This window comes from Bufo bufo, chromosome 6, assembly GCF_905171765.1.
Source record: "Bufo bufo chromosome 6, aBufBuf1.1, whole genome shotgun sequence".
In the NCBI taxonomy this organism is placed as follows: Eukaryota; Metazoa; Chordata; class Amphibia; order Anura; family Bufonidae; genus Bufo; species Bufo bufo.
The window spans coordinates 106,339,371-106,353,878 of NC_053394.1; the positions used below are offsets into that span (position 1 = coordinate 106,339,371).

At 43.5% G+C, this 14,508-nt stretch overlaps 1 protein-coding gene across 1 annotated transcript; it reads left to right on the plus strand.

The window, feature by feature from the left end:
* Positions 1-7,188: 7,188 nt before the first annotated feature.
* On the plus strand, positions 7,189-7,699 carry LOC121004651 (60S ribosomal protein L32-like). Its single transcript, XM_040436898.1, has one exon. The coding sequence runs from the start codon at positions 7,242-7,244 to the stop codon at positions 7,647-7,649; it is 408 nt and encodes a 135-aa protein (XP_040292832.1). The 5' UTR covers positions 7,189-7,241; the 3' UTR covers positions 7,650-7,699.
* Positions 7,700-14,508: the final 6,809 nt, after the last annotated feature.

Here is a 14,508-nt window from a genome sequence, read left to right on the forward strand (position 1 = left end):
TCCGCACCGTAGGTCATGTCCATTGTATTCTATGAGAATTTGAAATTCTCAATGCACACGATGCGGATTTTTTCCGCGCGGATTTTGACCTGCGGTGCGGATTTTAAAATCCGCGACATGTCAATTAATTTTTTTTTCCTGACCGGATTTTCTTCATTCACTTAGTGAAATCCGCATGCGGAAAATCCGCACCGAATCCGCACCAAATCCGCACGCAAATCCGCACCAATTAATGCGGATTGACCGCACAGATTTGCCTGCGAACACCTGCGGATTTCACTGCGGATTCTCTGCACATGAATCCTGAACGTGTGCATGTACCCTAAAGGTCCACATAGACCATCTAAAGTTTTATAATATCATACATAGGTCCAGTATTATAGTAGTTGTATTCTAGTGCAAGGAGGACAGTATGGCAGTTATAATTCTTGAACATAGGGGGTAGTATTACTAGTTACTGTATAGACAGCAGTATAGTGGCAGTAATAGTCTTGCACACAGAGGACAGTAAACTGGCAGTAATATTCTTGTACATAAGGGAAAGGGGAGGGGGGGTCAGGATTATAGTAGTTATATTAATGTACATAGAAGGTAGTATTATAGAAGCAGCAGCATGGTGGCTCAGTGGTTAGCACTGGTGCCTTGCAGTGCTGGGGAGCTTAGATTGTGAGCCCCATTGATGTGAAGGTCTACAGCACTGCAGAATATAGCAGCGCTATATAAGTGCATAAAATAAATAATATTCTTGTACATAGAGACAGTATTATAGCTTAGTCTTTTATACAGGAAGCAACACAAATAATATGTCAGGCAAGGGTCCATTCACACATCCACAATTTCGTTCCGCATTTTGCGGAATAGAAATGTGGACCCATTCATTTCTATCTTTCTGCTGCCCGGATCCAGAATTGCAGATCCACAATTCCATTCCCAAAAAAAAAAAAATAGAACATGTCCTATTCTTGTCCGCAATTGCAGAACGCACATCGCTGATGTCCGTGTTTTGCAGATCCGTGGATCCACAAAACACACACGGACGTGCGAATGGACCGTAACAACCAAAGTGTACCAGCCAGCTGCCAACTTCTAGAAATCAGCATTACCACATCACTGTTCAGTCAACTACAGCTGGAACTTTAGTAATTCACTAATTCCCACCGCCGCCATCCTAACAGCAGGAGCCCCCCTACTTACAGTGCACCACACATCTTAACCATCAGGTAACTTCTGCAATGGTATTACAATAGTTTCCTCCTCCCCAATACACAAGCCCGTCCATACTCACTACACACTGTGCTCCTAATCACATAGAAGAGGACCTGGCGGAGGCTTTTATAGAGCTGCTCTCCCAGCTGGAGGGGATCACATGATCCTATTAACCCCTCCAAATGCAGGGAAACAAATCATTTCCACAGTTGCATTCATTTTTTTTAAATCAAAACTGGTGCAAAGGAAAACGTGGATCAGCTGTGAACTGTCAGGGCATGCAGGGAGTTGTAGTTCCCCTCAAGCTGGAGAACCGCAGGTTGGTGACCACTGGTATGGATGATGAAGTGGAGGTATAGTGCAGTAGTCTCCACTCAATACTATTATAAATATATGGTTCACAGTCAACATACATTGGAGGAGATTTATCAAAAATGGTGCAAATGAAAATTGGCTCAGTTGCCCATAGCAACCAATCAGATTCCGCCTTTCATTTTCCTAAGGAGCTCTAAGGTGGAATCTGATTGGATGCTTTGGGCCAGTTTTCCTTTGCACCAATTTAGATAAATCTACCCCATTTTGTTCTGATTAAATATGCGTCTAATTTGCATACGGGGGGTATTTTTATTCAACTTTATTCGTGGTAGGATTCTAAGAGTATCCACACATAAATCCACACTATTTATTGTGGTTTTGGTGCGTATTTTTGGGTGAAGATATTCTCTCTATGTTAACAACCCCATTGAAGTCTATGGGTAAAACATTTCTAAATAAGGTGCGGAACCACACAACTGACATACCGCGGATTTTAAATTCCGCGCAGCAGGTCATTTTCTGCTCATAAAAATATGTAAAAAGTATATGAGATTTTTCAAATCTCATTCACTTTTCTGTTAGGCTGGGTTCACACTTGAGCGTTTTACAGCGCGTTCAAACGCGCTGTAAAACGCTCAACACATGAAAACCAATGCTTCCCTATAGCCCTGGTTCTCACTTGAGCGTTTTACAGCGCGTTTGAACGCTCTACGCTCAAAAAAGTTCTTGAGCTTCTTTGGGGCGTTTTGTCGCGCGTTTGCGGCCATAGGACACTGCTGTCAATCACACAAACGCGCGTAATACGCACCTTGACTATGGACAAAAACGCGCACAAAAACGTGCGCCAAAACGCGCGTTAAACGCGCATATCAAATACGCTCAAGTGTGAACCCAGCCTTACTGTATAATGCTCCATTTTTTCTGCATGAAAATCCATGTGGAAAAACCTGCATGTAATCCGAAACGTGTGCAGGACTCATGCAACAAAACGCAGATCCGCAAACTATGGAAGGCATCTGTGCTGCATCCGTTTTTTTTGCAGATCATTTATCATGCCCGTCTGTTTTCTAGAGTATGATTAGACCGGCATATTGGATTAGCCTGTCACTATTTTACATAGTGGGGGAGATTTATTAAAACTGGTGTAAAGTAGATCTGGCCTAGTTGCCCATAGCAACCAATCAGATTCCACCTTTCATTTTTCACAGCTCCTTTGGAAAATGAAAGGTGGAATCTGATTATTTTGCTATGGTCAAATTAGAGAGCGTTCACATAACCGTTATTTTTCAGTTTTCCTGATCCGTCAGAAGAACAGGAAAAGAAAAAACTGTCCTGTGCATCAGTTATGCACATTTGGCATCCATTTGAACCATTTCTGTCTGAGATGGGGGTTTTTTGACGGAAAAAAGTACTGCATGCATAACTGATGATGGATCTAGCGTTTGGTGCGGATCCGTCATGCATCCATTCAGAACGGATCCGTTTGTATTATCTTTTAACATTGTCAAAACGGATACGTCTTGAACACCATTGAAAGTCGATGGGGTACTGATCCGTTTTCTATTGTGCCATATTGTGTCAGTGAAAACGTTTGCCTCCGCATCGAGAGGCGGACACCAAAACGCTGCATGCAGCGTTTTGGTGTCCGCCTCCAGAGCGGAATGGATGCAAAATGGAGACTGAACTGATGCATTCTGAACCGATCCTTATCCATTCAGAATGCATTAGAGCAAAACTGATCCGTTTTGGACCGCTTGTGAGAGCCCTGAACGGATCTCACAAACGGAAACCAAAACGCCAATGTGAAAGTAGCCTGACACACTGGTTTAACCTACACTCAACACTAAAATTGCAACACCAAGAAGAAAAAGCCATGGAATTATGGAAATCACATGATCGGGAGACATGCAAATGATAAAAATTGAAGCAAAATATGAAAAACATCTCAGTTTATTCAGTCACACAAATAAAATGCACTTACACGGCTTAGCATGCTATCAGTTAGGTTATTGGGGTAATTTCAGATAAGTGTCCTGAGCGGAAATCACGATCTGTGTGGAAGTGTGATTTTTCTGTTATGGACACTTTCACATGACAGCACAGCATTATAATGATTTACAGTACAGACCAAAAGTTTGGATACACCTTCTCATTCAAAGAGTTTTCTTTATTTTCGTGACTATGAAAATTGTAGATTCACACTGAAGGCATCAAAACTATGAATTAACACATGTGGAATTATATACATAACAAACAAGTGTGAAACAACTGAAAATATGTCATATTCTAGGTTCTTCAAAGTAGCCACCTTTTGCTTTGATTACTGCTTTGCACACTCTTGGCATTCTCTTGATGAGCTTCAAGAGGTAGTCCCCTGAAATGGTTTTCACTTCACAGGTGTGCCCTGTCAGGTTTAATAAGTGGAATTTCTTGCCTTATAAATGGGGTTGGGACCATCAGTTGCGTTGAGGAGTAGTCAGGTGGATACACAGCTGATAGTCCTACTGAATAGACTGTTAGAATTTGTATTATGGCAAGAAAAAAGCAGCTAAGTAAAGAAAAACGAGTGGCCATCGTTACTTTAAGAAATAAAGGTCAGTCAGTCAGCTGAAAAATTTGGAAAACTTTGAAAGTAAGGGCTATTTGACCATGAAGGAGAGTGATGGGGTGCTGCGCCAGATGACCTGGCCTCCACAGTCACCGGACCTGAACCCAATCGAGATGGTTTGGGGTGAGCTGGACCGCAGAGTGAAGGCAAAAGGGCCAACAAGTGCTAAGCATCTCTGGGAACTCCTTCAAAACTGTTGGAAGACCATTTCAGGGGACTACCTCTTGAAGCTCATCAAGAGAATGCCAAGAGTGTGCAAAGCAGTAATCAAAGCAAAATGTGGCTACTTTGAAGAACCTAGAATATGACATATTTTCAGTTGTTTCACACTTGTTTGTTATGTATATAATTCCACATGTGTTAATTCATAGTTTTGATGCCTTCATAGTCATGAAAATAAAGAAAACTCTTTGAATGAGAAGGTGTGTCCAAACTTTTGGTCTGTACTGTATAATACTGTGTGTCTCAAGTCGACCTTGCATCGCGGCCAGTAAAACATGGGCACCGGCTGTGTGCACCCTGCATCACGGAGGCGGACCCATTCACTTGAATGGGTCTGCAATTCGGGAGATGCGGTGCAGAATGGAGGCACGGATCGTAAGCCCACATGAGCACTACTGAGTGCTTCTGTGGGTTTTCTGTCCATGCTTCCGCACCGCAAAAAACTAGTGCATGCACTAATTTTTTGTGGTGCATTCAGTCGGATGCGGATCGTGGACCCCATTCAAGTGAATGGGTGCGCGATCCGCATGTGGCGGCCCCACGGTCGCTGCCGTGGCATTGCGGCCCGCAATTTGCGTGCATGAGCCCTAATTCAGTAGATGCTAGGTTGGCCAGAGACACACCACATTATAAATCATTATAATGCTGTGCGGTCCTGTGAAAGAGCAGTGTTCATAACGGGAACTCACGCTGCCACACCAATGTGTTTTCCGCACTGGACACTCTCGTCTGAAATTACTCTTAACGGTTGTCTGAGATATGTTCTGCCACGCTGAATGCTCTTTTGCACGCAAATCATAAAGATCCGCTGCTGGCAGCTACCTTTGCAATTGCCAACCAATGATGTCCCAGTTCTGCTCTATAGGAGACAAGTGCAGAAACATTGCAGGCCATGGTAGTTTAGCAATCTGCCGAAGTGATAATCAAAGATCTACCAGTTCTAGGATTCTATCCCTCTCAGTTTGGGATAACTGGCACGTTGATGAACAGGGGTCATTGCACAATCATCCCATACGTCTTTATCTGATTTTTGAGGTTTCATGTGGCCCAAAAACTGCTTTCAGCCAGGTTTTTATGCCCCTCCCACATACCACAGATTGGAGCTAGGTGCTTAAAAATGTGGTCATCTGCAGAACTCAGCAACACCTGCTACTTCCTCGATTTGCATAACCTTCCGGATTAGGTCCAGATGCGTTGTGGATGAGTTCAGTGAAAACTGTGCGATTTCCCAAGCAAGTCCATTCAGTTTTGTTTGCGATCGCGTTAAGTTTTTATCGCGCGGGTGCAATGTGATTTAATGCGTTTTGCACTCGCGGGATAAAAAAAACAGAATGTTTACAAACAACATCTCAGCAACCATCCGTGAAAAACGCATCGCTTCCGCACTAGCTTGCAGATGCAATTTTCACGCAGCCCCATTCACCTCTATGGGGCCATCGTTGCGTGAAAATCGCAGAATATAGAACATGCTGCGATTTTCACGCAATGCACAAGTGATGCGTGAAAACCAACGCTCATATACACAGACCCATTGAAATAAATGGGTCCGGATTCCGTGCGGGCGCAATGCATTCGCATCACGCATTGCACCCGCGCGGAATACTCGCTCGTGTGAAAGGGGCCTTAGTGTTCCAGTTTCAATGTTGAGCCCAGACAGAATTTGACCACCACTATCAATATAAGAAGAAACGACTAAGAACACACCTGTGTTCCAAACGCGTCAACCATGCTGGGGTGAAGGTTTGTGTCCATGTGAGTTACATGCTACAAGAAATAAATAAAAGCAACTGAGTTATTACAAGTGCTGGAACCATCTTTTCTTCTTATATTCTACAAGAGCGATCGGCTTGGCTCATTCCGCGCACAGGGCTGTGGATTGTAAGGTGAGCTGGTTTACATTTATGGACTACCACTATCAATATATGGACGCTAAGGCTAAGTTCAGATATGGTTCACTAATTGTTTCTTTTGTTTTGTTTCCTAAAATAAGAATGTCTGCAATTAACACCATTGATTTCAATGGTGTATTATAAGCATCAGTTCTGCTCAGTTTGACTCCATTTCGTCAAGCTTCTGTTATTTTTGACAGGAGAAAAAGTACTGGCTATATTCATTTTCTTTCATCCAAAATAATGGAAACATGATGAACGATGGATAGAAGCGAAAAGTGTTCCGAGTGTTCAATCCGCTTAACTGATCAATTTTTGCTTCTTTGCTTTCTGTTCATCTGACAGAATAGAACAGCAGAAAAGAGAATGCAGATGTGAACTTTGGCTTAAGGCTACTTTCACACTTGCGTTCGGAGCGGATCCGTCTAGTATCTGCACAGACGGATCCGCTCCTATAATGCAAACGATGGTATCCATTCAGAACGGATCAGAAAAAAATCTAAGTCTAAAAGTTAGTCAGACGGATCCGTTCTGACTTTGCATTGAAAGTCAATGGGGGACGGATCCGTTTGAAATTGCACCGTATTGTGTCAACGTCAAACGGATCCGTCCCCATTGACTTACATTGTAAGTCTGGACGGATCCGTTTGGCTCCGCACGGCCAGGCGGACACGAAAACGCTGCAAGCAGCGTTCGGGTGTCCGCCTGCTGAGCGGAACGGAGGCGAAACGGAGCCAAACTGATGCATTCTGAGCGGATCCCTGATGCATTCTGAGCGGATCCATACAGCATTGGGGCTGTATGGATCCCTTCGGGGCCGCTTGTGAGAGCCTTCAAACGGATCTCACAAGCGGAACCCCGAACGCAAGTGTGAAAATAGCCTTATTCAGACCTCCGTGTTTGGTCTGTGATTTCCATCAGAAGTTGTGACTCAAAAATTAGGCGAGGCTCTCTCTTCCTCTGGCTGTCTGCGGAGAAGGCGGACGCTCCCAACCGATATCATGGTGGCTCTCCGACCCCTCAAAAAGCCTAAGATCGTCAAGAAGCGGACGAAGAAGTTCATCCGCCACCAGTCAGACTGTTATGTAAAGATTAAGCGTAACTGGCGTAAACCCAGAGGTATTGACAACAGAGCCCGCAGGAAATTCAAGGGGCAGAACCTGATGCCCAACATTGGTTATGGTAGCAACAAGAAGACCAAACACATGCTGCCCACCGGGTTCCGCAAATTCCTGGTCCACAATGTCAAGGAGCTAGAGGTTCTGATAATGAGCAAGAAGTCCTTCTGTGCAGAAATCGCCCACAATGTCTCCTCAAAGAACCGAAAGACCATTGTGGAGAGAGCGGCACAGCTCGCCATCAAAGTCACGAACCCCAATGCCAGACTGCGCAGCGAAGAGAATGAATAATTATCTCTGTGGTTATTTGTGCTAAATAAACGTGAAAAATAAAAAAAAAATTAAAAAAAAATTAGGCGAGGGTCAAAAACATAGAAAGAGTGCAAATCTTTCCATTATACCTCCACTCCTGGTTTTGTCTCACAATCACTGATGGAAATCACTGACGTGTAAATGAGGCCTGAGTGTGACTGAGCCTTTAAAACGTACACACACAGATGGTAAGGGAGATTTCTAAAGACTGGAGTTTTCAATGGCAGTCTTGATCTCCACTGCACCACTAGAGGATGCCCTTAACGGGGATTTGTCACTTCAGCAAATAGCATTTATCATGTAGCGAAAGTTACTGCATGCCACTTACTAATGTACTGTGATTGTCCATATTGCTTCCTTTTCAGGCTGGATTCATTTTTCCATCACATTATACACTGCTTGTTTCCATGGTTACGACCACCCTGCAATCCATCAGCGCGGCTGTGCTTGCACACTATAAAAAAGCACCAGCCTATGCGTGCTCCCACGGTCCTGGTCAGAAGAGAGGCCGACACTTTTTCCTATAGTGTACAAGCACCACTGATGATTTGCAGGGTGGTTGTAACCATGGAATCCAGCCATAAAAGCAGGCAATATGGACAATCACAATACATTAGTAAGTGCCTGGTAGTAACATCCTCTACATGATAAATGCCACTTGCTGAAGTGAGACAACCCCTTTAAGTTATGATGAGGCTCATGTCTCGTCATATATTAAGCTCATCCTCTGGCAGTCCATGCGCCTAGAATGAACTCTATGCCAGCTCATGGCCGGCGTAGATTTCAGTCATCCATGAGGCCGGCAAACTGGAGTAAATTACAATAAATCTACACCACACCCTTGCCGCGCCCTATTTTCATAAAGTGGCAATGACAGTGTTAAAAGTCTTTTCTGGCCTGTGGGAGGTGATAATTCTCCCCCACTGTATAGTTTCTGAAAATACTGAAATCATGTCTCAGATGTAAGAAAAGTGTTGGAAAACATTAATAAGTGTGACCTGACTGTGGAAAATTCAGCAACATGGAGAGCGTCCCAGTGATGTATCTATCGCAGGTGAAAGACTGGTGCACTGATATTAAAGGCCATGTACACCTTTTATAGTAGAAATATGGTGGCTCACTCTGTATATGGTTATGGAATGGGTGCTACTTAGGCTACTTTCACACTAGCGTTCGGGTGTCCGCTCGTGCGCACCGTTTGAAGGGGCTCACGAGCGGCCCCGAACGCATTCTCAGTGGAGGCGGATCCACTGAGAATGCATCCGCCTGCCAGCGCTCAGCCTCCGCTCCGCTCAGTGAGCGGACACCTGAACGCTGCTTGCAGCGTTCGGGTGTCCGCCTGGCCGTGCGGAGGCGAGCAGATCCGTCCAGACTTATAATGGAAGTCAATGGGGACGGATCCGCTTGAAGATGACACAATATGGCTCAATCTTCAAGCGGATCCGTTCCCCATTGACTTTCAATGTAAAGTCTGAACGGATCCGCTCAGGCTACTTTCACACTTAGAAAATTTTCTAAGTTTTAATGCAGACGGATCCGTTCTGAACGGATGCGAACGTCTGCATTATCGGAGCGGATCCGTCTGATGAAACATAAGGCGGATCCGCTCCGAACGCTAGTGTGAAAGTAGCCTAAGTCTGGAATGACTCACCCAGTCATAAATGAGAATGAATGTAGAAAATATAGGAAGACTGAGCACTCACCAACTGGACCAAATAGAGACTAAGAACAAATAATATGTAGCAATAATATTTAATAGTAAATGGCCCTATATTAAACCTAAATGAGTAAAATCTATAATACAGTAATAATATAACACCTGAATAAATAAGACAATTTATATATGTTCAAATGTAAAAGGACAAAGTCTATAAATACACCTATTATATATGCAATAGTAAAAATGTGACAGGGACAATTCTGAAAAGGGCAAATATTATCGATGAATAAAAATGTATAAATAGTTGAAATATTCGATGGATATTCGATAGATCACTATTAAGTTCAATGGGAAATGCGCCAGATAGAATGTTCGATAGTCAGAACAGATAAGTATATCTGTGTTTGAAAAAATCAGTTCACTTATACAGGATCAGTTCGATCAAAAAGACCAGATAAGCGTACAGTCAGTGGATGTATTACACCTGTTCGTTTTGCCGTCTGATGTGAGTATAACCGTGGCGTCCCACGTGGCTCACTGTATCAGATTGTGTAATACATCCACTGACTGTACGCTTATCTGGTCTTTTTGATCGAACTGATCCTGTATAAGTGAACTGATTTTTTCAAACACAGATATACTTACCTGTTCTGACTATCGAACATTCTATCTGGCGCATTTCCCATTGAACTTAATAGTGATCTATCGAATATCCATCGAATATTTCAACTATTTATACATTTTTATTCATCGATAATATTTGCCCTTTTCAGAATTGTCCCTGTCACATTTTTACTATTGCATATATAATAGGTGTATTTATAGACTTTGTCCTTTTACATTTGAACATATATAAATTGTCTTATTTATTCAGGTGTTATATTATTACTGTATTATAGATTTTACTCATTTAGGTTTAATATAGGGCCATTTACTATTAAATATTATTGCTACATATTATTTGTTCTTAGTCTCTATTTGGTCCAGTTGGTGAGTGCTCAGTCTTCCTATATTTTCTATGTACACCTTTTATTATTGTACTGTACTTATTTTGAGCTAAAAATAATTTTTTCAATTTTATTACTTTATTAAAAATATGGTGGCAGCTGACATGCTCTAGTAGCACCGTTTGGATTTTCTGTCTTTTCAGTCAGACCAGGAGTTGACGGGCTCCTTATCTCTGCTCTCTGACCTTCTAAACACTCATTAAAGCTCAATCCTTATCTTACTGATAAGAATGTGGTTTAAATAAGTGTTTATGACCTCTCAGTAGTTTAGAGATAAGGTTTATTAGATGACTGGCACAAAGTGAAAGTACCAGTCACACATCTAGAAAAACGGTTAACCCTCTGGGACGGAATGGCTCAATATTTTTAATAAAGGCTAATCAAAAATACGATTTTTAGCCAAAAATGAGTAAAATGCAACCATAAACAAAAAATAGCCTCCGAAGATGTACATAGCCTTTAATAACTATCCCCCATTCTCTGGCTGGAGAGTCAAAGAGTGGGAACAGATCAGCTGACAACTCACCAAGTTAAAGAGGACCTGTCACCTCTCCTGACATGTCTGTTTTAGTAACTACTTGCATCCCCTTGTAATAATTCTGGAACATCTATTCTTATGACTCTATGGTGTGCCAATTCTTTATTATTCCTGCTATTATGAATAAATTGCTAGCAGTTTGTAATGGAGGTCCAGCTGGGTGTTACCAGTTTGGGGGGTGGGGGGGTGTCCCCGCACAGTGTGACACTGGCAGCACTGACTGGATAGTGTCAGACTGCAGGAACACACCTCCAACTGTTAACAACCAGATGGATCTTCAGTGCAAACTTCATTGATTCGCCCACAAAATATCTGGTTGTCCCTTAGTAAATCCAACTGCTGGGCATGGCACAAAGCAAACTTAGGCTACTTTCACACTTGCGTTAGGAGCGGATCCGTCTGGTGTCTGCACAGACGGATCCGCTCCTATAATGCAAACGCTTGCATCCGTTCAGAACGGATCCGTTTGCATAACCATGAACAAAAAAAATATTTTTTTTTTTTCATGATAATGCAAACGGATCCGTTCAGACTTTACATTGAAAGTCAATGGGGGACGGATCCGTTTGAAAATTGAGCCATACTGTGTCATCTTCAAACGGATCCGTCCCCATTGACTTCCATTATAAGTCTGGACGGATCCGCTCGCCTCCGCACGGCCAGGCGGACACCCGAACGCTGCAAGCAGCGTTCAGGTGTCCGCTCACTGAGCGGAGCGGAGGCTGAGCGCTGGCAGGCGGATGCATTCTCAGTGGATCCGCCTCCATTGAGAATGCATCAGGGCTGGACGGCTGCGTTCGGGACCGCTCGTGAGCTCCTTCAAACGGAGCTCACGAGCGGACACCTGAACGCAGGTGTGAAAGTAGCCTTAAAAATGATGCAAATATGCCACCGACAAAATCACTTCATGGGACTGAACTGCACCTAGGACATGTGGACATGGCCTAAGAAGTGGCATAAGTGCTCATGGGGCGTAGTGGCCTCTTCATACAGCTGATCAGTGGGGGTGCCGGAAATCGGACCCCCATGAATCAGATATTGATGATCTTTGAAGTCCAGGAGGTGGTCCTAAAAGTGATTGACAGCTATCTCTGCATACATCATCATAGAGGCAAGGCTGTCAATCACTGATAGGACCTACTCGTTGACTCCAAAGTTCTGAATGATCAGGAACTTAAATTAATGAAATACAAGTTAGGGCTTATTCACACGAACCTAAGGGCTCCGTGCCCGTGCTGTGGTCCGCAATGCATGGGCACAGACCGTGGAGCAGCCGCATGCGGATTGCAGACCCATTCACTTGAATAGGGTCCGTGATCCGTCCGTTCCGCAAAAAGATAGAACAAGTTCTATCTTTTTGCGGAACGGAAGCACAGATTGGAACCCCACGGAAGCACTCCGTAGGGCTTCCGTGGGGTTTTGTTCCGCATCTCCGGATTTGCGGACCCATTCAAGTGAACAGGTCCGCATCCGTGATGCGGAATACACACGGCTGGTGACCTGTGTATTGAGGAACCGCCGTATGCGCCCCGCAGCACGGAGCCCTTACGTTTGCGTGAATGAGCCCTTAGGCCTCTTTCACACGGGCGTTGCGGGAAGAGGTCCGGGTGCGTTGCGGCAACATGCGCGATTTTTCCGCGCGAGTGCAAAACATTGTAATGCGTTTTGCACTCACGTGAGAAAAATCGTGCATGTTTGGTACCCAAACCCGAACTTCTTCACAGAAGTTCGTGCTTGGGATTGGTGTTCTGTAGATTGTATTATTTTCCCTTATAACATGGTTATAAGGGAAAATAATAGCATTCTGAATACAGAATGCATAGTAAAATAGCGCTGGAGGGGTTAAAAAAAAAATTATAATAATTAAACTCACCTTAGGCCACTTGATCGCGCAGCTGGCATCTCTTCTGTCTCCTTCTTTGCTGATTGCAGGAAAAGGACCTGTGGTGACGTCACTCCGGTCATCACATGGTCCATCACATGATCCATCACCATGGTAAAAGATCATGTGATGGATCATGTGATGACCGGAGTGACGTCATCAAAGGTCCTTTTCCTGTACACAGCTAAGATGAAGACAGAAGAGAAGCCGGGCTGCGCGAGCAAGTGGATTAAGGCGAGTTAAATTATTATTATTTTTTTAACCCCTCCAGCGCTAGTTTACTATGCATTCTGTATTCAGAATGCTATTATTTTGCCTTATAACCATGTTATAAGGGAAAATAATAATTATCGGGTCTCCATCCCGATCGTCTCCTAGCAACCGTGCGTGAAAATCGCACCACATCCGCACTTGCTTGCGGATGCTTGCGATTTTTACGCAGCCCCATTCACTTCTATGGGGCCTGCGTTGTGTGAAAAACGCACAAAATAGAGCATGCTGCGATTTTCACGCAACGCCCAAGTGATGCGTGAAAATCACCGCTCATGTGAACAGCCCCATAGAAATGAATGGGTCCTGATTCAGTGCGGGTGCAATGCGTTCAACTCACGCATTGCACCCGTGCGGAAAACTCGCCCGTGTGAAAGGGGCCTTATACTGAATCTTTTCCAAAAAAACTACACATCAATCTGCTCAGCTTTTCCTGCTCTATGCTAACATACAGCCTGCACCTCAGACACCATGTTCAACATGACAGGTTCCCTTTAATTTCATTAGCATTGCTCTTCCTTTTTTTTTTTTTTTATTAAAGGGGTTGGCCCATTTGCTGTTTTCTTCACCACCTTGCACTCCCTAAAAAATATAATAATGTGATCAAAAAGCTGTATGCACCCCAAAATGGTACCAATAAAACGCACGTGCAGCGGGCGTCATGGCCGGCAGATCTCTACTGTTTCATACAGCAGAGACCTGCGGCTAATTACCGTGACCGGCAATAATGCAGATCGCGGTAATTAAATGCTTTAGATGCTGTGACCAAGTAAGGTCACGACATCTAAATGCGCAAAAACCGATGCCCTGTGCTTCCTACCGATGCCCTGTGTGGCCAAATGGGACATCGGTACTTGCGCTGAACACCTTCAGCCTCGCTGATATGGCCAGGATAAGACCAGGATAAGAAATGAGCAAAATTGACTTTCAATGGCAAATATAAAATCCCTGAAAGAACAAAATGAAAAATTTAAAAACATAATTAATAAGCTCATATATGAGCCACAAAATGATCACAAAAAAAAAAAAAATCATTTTTTAAATAAAAAATAAAAGGAAATGAAAGTTTAAATCACCCCACTTTCCGTATAATTAAAAAATAAATACCTAAATAACAATAAATATAAACATCATGGGTATCACCGCGACCAAAAACGCCCATATTATTAAAATAGAAAAAAAATTCCAATACACAGAATGTCGTAATGGAAAAAAGGGTCAAAATGGCTAATTTGCCATTTTTTCATTGCTACTCTTACCCCAAAAAAAATTAAAAATGCGATCAAACAGTCACAATGGTATCAATCAGGATAACCACGCCCCCTTTCCCTTTACCTCTGATTGACAGCCACGCACGTGAACGTCTGACGCGCACTCACAATCGGCTGGCTTTGCTGAATAGCCGAAAGCTATTGGCTGGAAAGGGGGCGTGGTTATCTTGACTTGAATCGAGGAGGCCGCTGCCCCCTTGACTTAAAACT

Excerpts from the sequence above, each read along its gene's own strand:
- LOC121004651 (XM_040436898.1), top strand. The coding sequence starts at position 7,242 with ATGGTGGCTCTCCGACCCCTCAAAAAGCCTAAGATCGTCAAGAAGCGG.